Source organism: Nestor notabilis, unplaced genomic scaffold, assembly GCF_000696875.1.
Source record: "Nestor notabilis isolate BGI_N333 unplaced genomic scaffold, ASM69687v1 scaffold14640, whole genome shotgun sequence".
Classification (NCBI taxonomy): Eukaryota; Metazoa; Chordata; class Aves; order Psittaciformes; family Psittacidae; genus Nestor; species Nestor notabilis.
This window is the reverse complement of record NW_009909800.1, coordinates 1-9,534: the sequence shown is the minus strand read 5'-3', so window position 1 is coordinate 9,534 and position 9,534 is coordinate 1. Positions and strand designations below refer to the sequence as shown.

General features: G+C 37.0%; 1 protein-coding gene across 1 annotated transcript; it reads left to right on the top strand.

Annotated features, from left to right (window-relative positions):
- Positions 1-938: 938 nt before the first annotated feature.
- ZC3H15 (zinc finger CCCH-type containing 15) lies at positions 939-9,063 on the top strand (the record flags this gene model as incomplete). Its single annotated transcript, XM_010023110.1, has 5 exons — positions 939-1,040; positions 4,761-4,872; positions 6,416-6,568; positions 7,685-7,776; positions 8,881-9,063. Coding segments are annotated over 5 exons (642 nt in total), but the record flags the coding sequence as incomplete, so codon positions are not given.
- Between the last annotated feature and the right edge of the window lie 471 nt (positions 9,064-9,534).

The following is a 9,534-nucleotide window of genomic DNA, read 5'->3' as shown; positions in this document are numbered from 1 at the left end:
CCCAAGTATTTATTTTACAAATCACAGACTCCCAAATTGGCATTTGAGACTAATCTCTGTTGATAGGGGATACATGTGAAAACAGAGCGACTTCGGAAAGTTGGAACTGTTCATTCTCTCATTCTTTTATAATATATTTTTGAATTGTTAGAGCTTCCATGAGTGTGTTTGGACAGAGGTCTTATCACTGGATGAACAACTATTACTTGTTCCTTGAAGGAAAAATGTGTCAGTATCAGTCAATAGTATAGATAAGCTTGTAATGTAGACATTTCAGTTGCAGGAAATAGTTTCTGATTCAAATACTGGTGTGATAGTGGGCTATCTGTTTTTTTTTTTCTCTTAAGTACATTTTTGATAGGTCTGGTATAGAAATCTTTCTGACAGTAAAAATGGAGATGCAAAGGAAAAATTGTTTCAGGCAGCAAACAGAAAGTTCTTGCATTTTAGGAAGTACAAACATCTGTCTGGACTTGACATGGGGAAGGGCCTTATCTTCAAGTTAATTAAAAAATTAAAAGTATGAAATAATTGAAAATAGAAAGTATAGTGTTACATGTGGCAATACTCACCTGCATAACAAATATGTAACATTTATATATTAATACTTGAAGATAGAAGTATTTAATAAGTTAAAATAAGTTATTTCGGGTACATAGGAAAATAAAAAGCATATTTACTGCTACTCAGTTTTCATACTTTCCTCCGATGTTACTTGGCAGCATTTAATAGATGGCAGCGTTTAGTAGGTTCTTTTGAAAAGCAAATTTTAAACACGATGTGAGCGGTCTAAATATTGTTCATATTGCTGCTTAGATAGCTTGTCTTGTTAGAGGAAATAGTCTGTGTGTTTAACTGAAAACTTGAGATGAGTGGCAAGTCCTGGGGTGTGTGTAACAAAGTTGTTTCAGTTAATGTGGCTGTGTCTCTTAATTTAGGACAAAACATTTGGCCTAAAGAATAAAAAAGGTGCAAAACAACAGAAATTCATCAAGGCTGTGACCCACCAGGTTAAATTTGGTCAGCAAAATCCACGTCAGGTAAGCATTTATTCTGTAATATTTTCCCACTGTAGAGTTAAATCATCTTTCACTAGACATCTAGATTGTCATCTAATCCTGAAGTAGAAAACAGTTGAGATGTTACTTGCCTAATGTGTTGTGACTGGCACAGATTTCACAAATAGTCCTCTTGCAAAACTTGTCTAGATGGGAAGGATGTGCCTGTGTAAAAGTAGTATAGAGTATAGGAGTTTGGTTTGTTTGGTTCTTAAAAAACCAACCCACAACAACTGTGGGGTTTTTATTGACATTGTATTTTGATAGTAACATAATCAGGGTATATCTCAAATGAAACTGTAGAAACCGGCTGTCAGCAAAGTTGTTGTACTTCGTTGTTGTTGTTTGTCCTCTTTTTTTCTCTAATTCACACCTAATTTGAGAAACAGTCAACAGTTAATTATATTACTAATAATAGAACTCAAATTGGGGTAAGATTAAAAACAGTATAAGCCTGTATGTGCTTGTTGTTCTATTTATGGAAGTATTTATTATTAATTTAAAGTGGAAACAAGTCTGCATCTATTTGGTAAAATGATCAAAAAGCCTGAAATTCTGAGTCATTGTCTAACACTGCTGTTCTGTATGATGAATTAAAATGTGATGTGGCTGAGAAACACTGTGAGATACTTAATGAGAAAGCATGGGTTGCATGAAAACAGTATTATTGGCGAAGCAAGCCAGGTCTCTTACTTCTACAGTGCTAGGGGGAGCTAGTTGGTAAGTATTTACACAGCTTCCTGGTCTATGAATAAGATTGTAGAGTATTTGCATTGGCTAAATTAATGATGTCATAATTTATGGTAAATTCCTTACATAATGTAAGGGTGAAGTAACAAATGTCAGGTACAGCTTTGAAGTTGATATTTGGGTCATTAGATCTAATAATTTCCTTTTGTGGAGAGGAGGACTGCTTTGATGTCAGTTCAAAAACATTGGTGTTACTCAAATGGTCCTACTGAAATTTCTGTACAAAATCCCCAAATCTGTAGCATGTAAAGGAATACCACTATGTAAACTACCCCAGTAATTCATTTCTCAAATGTTCATAGCTATTGACTGATGGAAGTTGGAAGCTGATTTTTACACTGGATCACACTTTCTTACCTTGTAAAATAGTTTTCAGTTAGGGTTGTGCCTGAGAAACTAAAAAAAACCCCCACAATTTAAGGCAATTTTTCTTGAGTTTGGAGATACAATTGGAATAGTTGTCAAGGTTTTGTTGGGGTTTGATTGTGAATTTTTTTTTTTGTTTATGTGTTGGGTGGTTGTGTTTGGGTTTAGTGTGTTGTGGGTTTTTTTTTTTTGTTTTTTTTTTTTTTTCTCCCCCTCATTTGGGGTTTTTAAAAGTCAACCTTGTGCTTTTTGAACCCTAGGGTGAAACAAGAGCAATTCTTAAAGTATTCCTTTTTGTAGTTGACGTATGGGTCTGCATGTTACATAAAATAGGACCATTCAGTATGAAAACTGCTCAAACTAATCAATTCCCTTTTAAAACAATTCGGCATATTTTTTCCAGATTTCCAGCTCCTTTTTAAATATTACAGTTTTTACTGTATGTAAAATATTATTTTACCAATGAAGTATCCCACATACTTGTATGGTGGTGTTAGTCTCACTAGCTTCCCTTAAGGATAAGAGTCAAGTAGTCATAGAATGGTTTATGTTGGAAGGGACTTCAAAGCTCATTTAGTTCCAACCCCCTGCCGGGGGCAGGGACACCTTCCACTAGAGCAGGTTGCTCCAAGCCCCTGTGTCCAATCTGGCCTGGGACACTGCCAGGGATGGGGCAGCCACAATGTCTCTGGGCAGCCTGTGCCAGGGCCTCACCACCCTCACAGTAAAGAATTTCTTCCTCATATCTCAATCTCCTCTCTGTCAGTTTAAAGCTATTTTCCCTTCTCCTGTCCCTACAGGCCCTTGTAAAAAGTCCCTCTCCAGATTTTTTGTAGCCCCTTTAGGCATTGGAAGCTACTCTGAGGTCTCCCTGAAGCCTTCTCCAGGCTGAACAAGCCCAGCTCTCTCAGCCTGTCTCTGTAGCAGAAGTGGTCTAGTCCCTGCAGTATCTTCCTGGCCTCCTCTGGACTCACTCCCAGCAGGTCTACATCCCTCTTGTGTTGGGGCCCCAGAGCTGAACACAGTACTGCAGGTGGGGGTCTCATGAGAGTGGAGTAGAGGGGTAGAATTGCTGTCTTTGACCTGCTGGTAATGCTCCTTTTGATGCACATGGTTGGCTTTCTGGGCTGCAGGTGCGCACTGCCAGCTTGTGTTGAGCTTTTAATCAACCAACCCCTCAAGTCCTTCTCCTCAGGGCTGCTGTCATTCGACTCTCTGCCTAGCCTGTATTTGTGCTTTGGATTGCCCTGACCCAGGTATAAGATCTTGCACTTGACCTTGTTGAACTTCATGAGGCTGGTCCACCTCTCAAGTGTGTCCAGGTCCCTCTGGATGGCACCCCTTTCCTCCAGCATGTTGACCGTGCCACACAGCTTGGCATCATCAGCGAACTTGCTGAGGGGGTACTCAATCCCCCTGTCCATGTCACTGACAACAGTGTTGAACAGGATCAGTCCCAACACTGACCCCCAAGGGTCACTGTCACCAGTCTCCACTTGGACGTTGACCCATTGACCACAACTCTGAGTGCGAAAATCCAGCCAATTCCTTATCCACTGAGTGGTCCATCTGTAAAATCCATGACTCTTCAATTCAGAGACAAGGGTATTGTGAGGGACCGTGTCAAATGCCTTGAACAAGTCCAGGTATATGATTTCAGTTGCTCTTCCCTTATCCACCAATTCAGTGGCCGCATTGTAGAAGGCCATCAAATGTCAGGCATGATTTGTCTTTAGTGAAGCCCCCTTATTGTCCTTAATCTTGTTATACTTTCCAAGAGGATCTGCAACTTGATCTTGCCAGGCACCAGGGTAAAACTGACCAGCTTGTAGTTCCCTGGAATCTAATTACTTTTCTCCCATGTCCTCTTTCATCTGCCTTCATCCCTCTCTGCTGCTCTGGTATAGATACAGGCCTTTTCTGGCTTATCCAAAAAGGGTAAGGCAGAGTTAGGTTTTTTACTTTGACACAAATTCTTGCTTTCCTAGGTGAGCTTGTTTTTCAGTCCTTGGCTCCTAGTATCTGTAAAATAAATGTTCTTGTCTTAAATACCACTGGATTTCAATGAAGCATTGATATGTTGACTTTATATCCATTCAGACAAGTAGTGTTCTAAAAACAGTTTCCAACTTCTACAGAAGTTTCCTGAAATTACACTGGTATACATGAAGAGAAAGAGCAAAGCAGCATGTAAGGCACTGAATACAGAGAGGCTTTTTGCACAGATCTGGAAGTAACCTTGTTGAATAGTTACATTGTTAATGTATCACAAAAGAGCAACTCTTTTTCCTCCTAGTCTCAGTATCTTGCACTGGATTTCCTAGTCTGTAAAGGTGCAATAGAGGTAACTTGAGTGATCTAATGGTACCTGCCAGCATTTCACATCTCTGACAAATTACATTTGAAGTATCTTCTGTTTGAAAGGTCAGTACCACTAGATGGCACTGGCCATTGGTGCAAAGGGGGGTTCTTTTCCTCCTTCCTCATAAAATAGTTTAGAATGATTTGCTATTTTAATGTACACTTCAGGTGAAGTACTATTATTCTAATTGTATATTAATAACTTCAAATTTGGGTTCATTATAGGCTGCTCAATCAGAAAGTGAGAAGAAACTAAAAAAAGAAGATAAGAAAAAAGAATTACAAGAATTAAATGAACTCTTCAAGCCTGTGGTTGCTGCACAGAAAATTAGCAAAGGTACGAGTAACTAATTCTCTTCAACTATGTTCTCTTATTCATATATCTACTTGGGGTAAGAGAACCCTTTAAAAATGTCAGTTCATTTTTTAATGAAGTAGGTATGGCTGTTTCTTTTTCTATGTATATTGACAGGACAGCTATAGATACTTTGTTATATTCGGGTTTATTAATTAGATACTTCTGGATGAGTGACATGGGGTTTTATGTGTGTGATGGTATTTGTTTAAAGCAGCCTGTCTTTGCAGAGAAATGTGAACATCCAGATAATACAAGGAATTTAATATAACTATTGCCATAATGTAAAAATCATGTTCACATCAGAACAGTAAATTTTCCAATTACTTCTGTCCTACATCACAATTAACAGTGGGACTTGGTTTCAGAAGTGTGGTCTTGAACTTGGTTCTTGAACAAACTCGTTTTGTGATGAAAAGTAAGTGTTTAAGTGTTTGATACCTCTGGGAAACTACAGTTGGCTGCCATGTGGGAGAAAAAAGTCATACTTTTAGGAGTTATCTAAATGTTATATTAATCTGGAACTAATTATGCACAATAATTTTTGACTAAGCAGGTGTGACTCCCAAGTATGTCTTTAAAGCAAACCTAGTATTTGCTCACTGTGGCACTTAGCAGCAGCAAAGGCCAGTTTTCTGTTTATGATCTGCAGTGGTCAGTCTTCTCTAAATAAAGTAGCTCTTGATGTACAGTTGTTTCAGAGGACTAATACTGTCCTAATTAAAGCCTTGGCTTTCTGTTGAGACCGCCAACAAGCTTTCTTATGGATCCACTTGCTGTTTAAAAACTAGACTACTTTAGCTGTGAATTTACCTAGGTATTGACATACATATTCTAGCCACTGGTGACTTGCACTCAGTGTAAAAACAGCAAGTGAAAAACTCAAGCTTAAAATCTTACATAAGCATTTCATGAATATTACAAGTAAAGTATTTCTGATTTAATCGTGTCTCATGAATACATTTCTACCTGCTTTCATTTCTTCTCTCGCCTTGTAATGGTCAATTCCTTTAGTGGGATGATATTTACTTAAACTGTGATTAGGTTCATTGAATAGTTCATACTGTATGAGCAGCCATTTCTTTTCTATTTTTAAAGAAAGTGAAGGAGTGCAGCTTAGATTATTATAATTTATTCTACTGTGGTGTTGATCTGTTAAGGAAAGGCTGAAATCGGGAGATGCTTTACTGTGTATTAGAGGCAAATTATCTTATTGTATAGGAAGGAAGTTGCCCAGAGTGGGATATTATATGCATTACATTACATGAATGAGTAATTTGCTCAGGCAAACTGCTGTCCATGTTTCTTTAAATAGTGCAGTGCCAGCTTTGATACTTAATGCAAATATCATGCTATACAAACTAAATAAGATGTTTTCAGGGCATGGAACTTGTGATGAACTTCATATTAAAAACCTTCTGTTTTTAAGAACAGGTCCTAAAGATTATGTTCTCAGAACTTTTAATATACACCTTTTGCTTAAAAATAATACTAAAATATAAAAAAAACCCCGTTCTTCCCTCAGGTGCTGACCCCAAATCTGTAGTTTGTGCTTTCTTCAAGCAAGGACAATGCACTAAAGGAGACAAGTGCAAGTTTTCTCATGATTTGTCTCTGGAACGGAAGGGTGAAAAACGAAGTGTCTACATTGATGCAAGAGATGAGGACCTTGAAAAAGGTATAATACTTTTACAAAATTGCAAATAAACTATTCTGATTCAAAACTGGACTTCTAAGAGTCATCTTGTGTTGTGGTTGTGATCCTGAAGAACCTGGTCAATGACCAAAGCAACCCACACCACTGTCATCAAAATGATGAACAACAGTGAAGCTTGCTTAAAGAATACTTGTGAACATGCGTCTTAATAACTTATTCAGAAAAAAATTTGAGCTAGTGATACTGGGTGGTGTTTTGCTTCAATTCTGCTCTATAACATATTACATCATACAGGTAGCAAGTTGTACAGTGTTTGATCTTTCTGGTAGTTGCTGGTTTCTTCCGAGTTTTATAGAATGGAAGTGCAAAAGGAGGAAGCGTTAAGAGCAACCAGAGTTGCCTTCCAGAATTATTACTAGTGTTTGCCCAAATGTGCACAGTTGCAGAATTCGGGATACTCTTCGGAGTTTTTTGTGTGACTTACCTCCTTTACCCAAATCATTTGTTTGTTACGTACTCTGGATTTTACTTTTACTTAGGAGGGATTAGAGGTTTTTACAGTCAAAATAATTTCTTTTGGTTCTCCTCAATTCATCATGTCTCAGTCTTCGTCTGAATTTTAGCCTCTGTCATCCTAAATGAATGTGGTGGGCTCCCACAGATTCACTACTACCGTTGCTGTTGAAGATCTTGCTTCTTTTGATGGAACCTTCTTTTAACTTCAGTTTAATATTATAAAATTTAATATTATCTCTTTCGATCCTCGAGTTCTCTTACCTGCATTTTTGGTCATTAGCGTTCAACCTTTTCTTTTACTCAGTCGTGACCTTTTTCTTTTCCCTTGTCCATGCTTGCTAATGTACAAATGGAATGATGCAATTTTGTGTTTCTTTAACTGAAACACACTTTATGCCTGTCAAAATATGAATTTCTGAGGCTTTTTAGGAAACAGTCTTGTGAGCAGCATAGGAGAGTTTGGAAACTTCATTATAAAAGCCTGAATTTGTTTTCCATTCTATAATTAAAATGTAAAAATTGCATATTAAAACTGTTACTAGGGAGAAAAGCAACTTGACAGCATTGTTTAGTATTTGAAATTTTTGTGTCAGTTGGAATTTTCTGTTGTCTTTTTTGTAGATACAATGGATAACTGGGATGAGAAGAAGCTGGAAGAAGTAGTGAACAAGAAGCATGGTGAGGCGGAAAAGAAAAAACCCAAAACTCAAATAGTATGTCTTTTTTGTTTTGGTTTGTTGTTGGTTTTGTTTTTGTTTTTGTTTTTTTTTTTTTTGCTGAGCTGTAGTAGAGAGAATTAACTGGAGACTGGTATTAGATACATTTATTGTTTAAGATTATGAGTGGGTTATAGCAATATTCTGAGTATACAGTATTTATAATAATGTATTTAAAAAAAACAAACAACAGAGCTTTTTGAGTTATCATAAGGTGTTTTCTCATGTTAAATACAAAAGGTATGCAGATGAAGTGCTTTCAAAATAGAAATGCTGAAGGAATTTGTAATATATCTAATGCATCACACTTGCTTAGAAGATTCATGTATTGTGGTTACTTAGGTCTATTACCTCATTCCAGCAACTGCTATATATATGTATATATAGGCTTATTTATGAACTGAGTGACATATAAGCATGTAAGTTTAAATTTAAGTTTTCTCCCATAAGCTGAAATTTACTAATTGAGGCATTTGTAGTTCCTGACCTCTAACTTCAAGAGTATTCTTCAGGTTTTGTGCTAAATGGTAAAATATCTTAATCCCTTTTTCATTCTTCAGAATTATTTCACATTGTTTTCAATACCAAATAGATAGTCTCTTTAATGCTGCTTAAATTTGCAAAAGTTAAACTTCAGTATGGCTAAGTGTGACCTATGAATTGCTTGTTAGAAGTTCCAGAATGTCATCTTAGCTCCGGATCGTGAGCTGGGAGGTTTAACATCTGAGGCAGATAATATTTATTTTTATTAAAACTACACTGGTGTTGGTGAGCAGGAAGAGAGAGACTGTCAGCATGCTTCTTCTACATGTGCTGCTGGCTTTAAAGCAGTACCCACTTGCTAGTCTTCTGAGTCATCCTGGCTTTCTAAATTGGGATTATAATAAAGGGGAAAAGCTCTTTAGCTACAGGAGTTTTACATAATTAGTTGCACTTCTTTTGTCTACTTTTTTAGTAGCAATGCAACTCACATGTTTCTTCTATTTTGAGCACAACTGGCTTTGAGTTACTGTACTTCAGACTTGTAGTTAGCTATACGTTTAGTGTAAGCTGCTGGGGATGAAAAAAGAATGTGGTGCTAACAACTCTTGTTTTAAACAGGTCTGCAAATATTTCCTTGATGCTATTGAAAACAACAAATATGGATGGTTTTGGGTATGTCCAGGTGGAGGAGACAACTGCATGTATCGCCATGCTCTTCCTCCAGGTTTTGTATTAAAAAAAGATAAAAAGAAGGAGGAAAAGCAAGATGAAATTTCTTTAGAAGATCTAATAGAAAAAGAGGTAAAGTTGTCAGACAGGTACCTTTTGGTAGTATTTGTTTTCATTACTTCGAAGATACAGTTGTAAATAAAAATTTAAAAGTATAAAATGTTTTTATAGCTGCATGACCTAGGGTGAAGGATGTGTAGTATTTGATTCATGTTTTTGTTTAGAAACTACTACCCAGTGAGTAGATTAAACTATAGCTGCATACTTAGTGCAGGTGTTGCTAATCAATCCTTTATCTGTTACAACTGCTTCTATAGGCTTTTCTCATTCCCAGCTCACTGCCACCTTAGGTTTTGTATAACTCTGTAATGAGGAAGCAACACCAAGAGAACTGGGCCTTCTGAAGGTGTTATGTGCTGCTCTGCTTATTTCTGTCAATATTGCCTGGCAATGTTGCTCTGAGGAGAACCTGAGCGATTATCATTGGCTTCTTTCCTCCTCCACTTTTCATGTTAATTTCATAGAATCATAGAATAGTTAGGG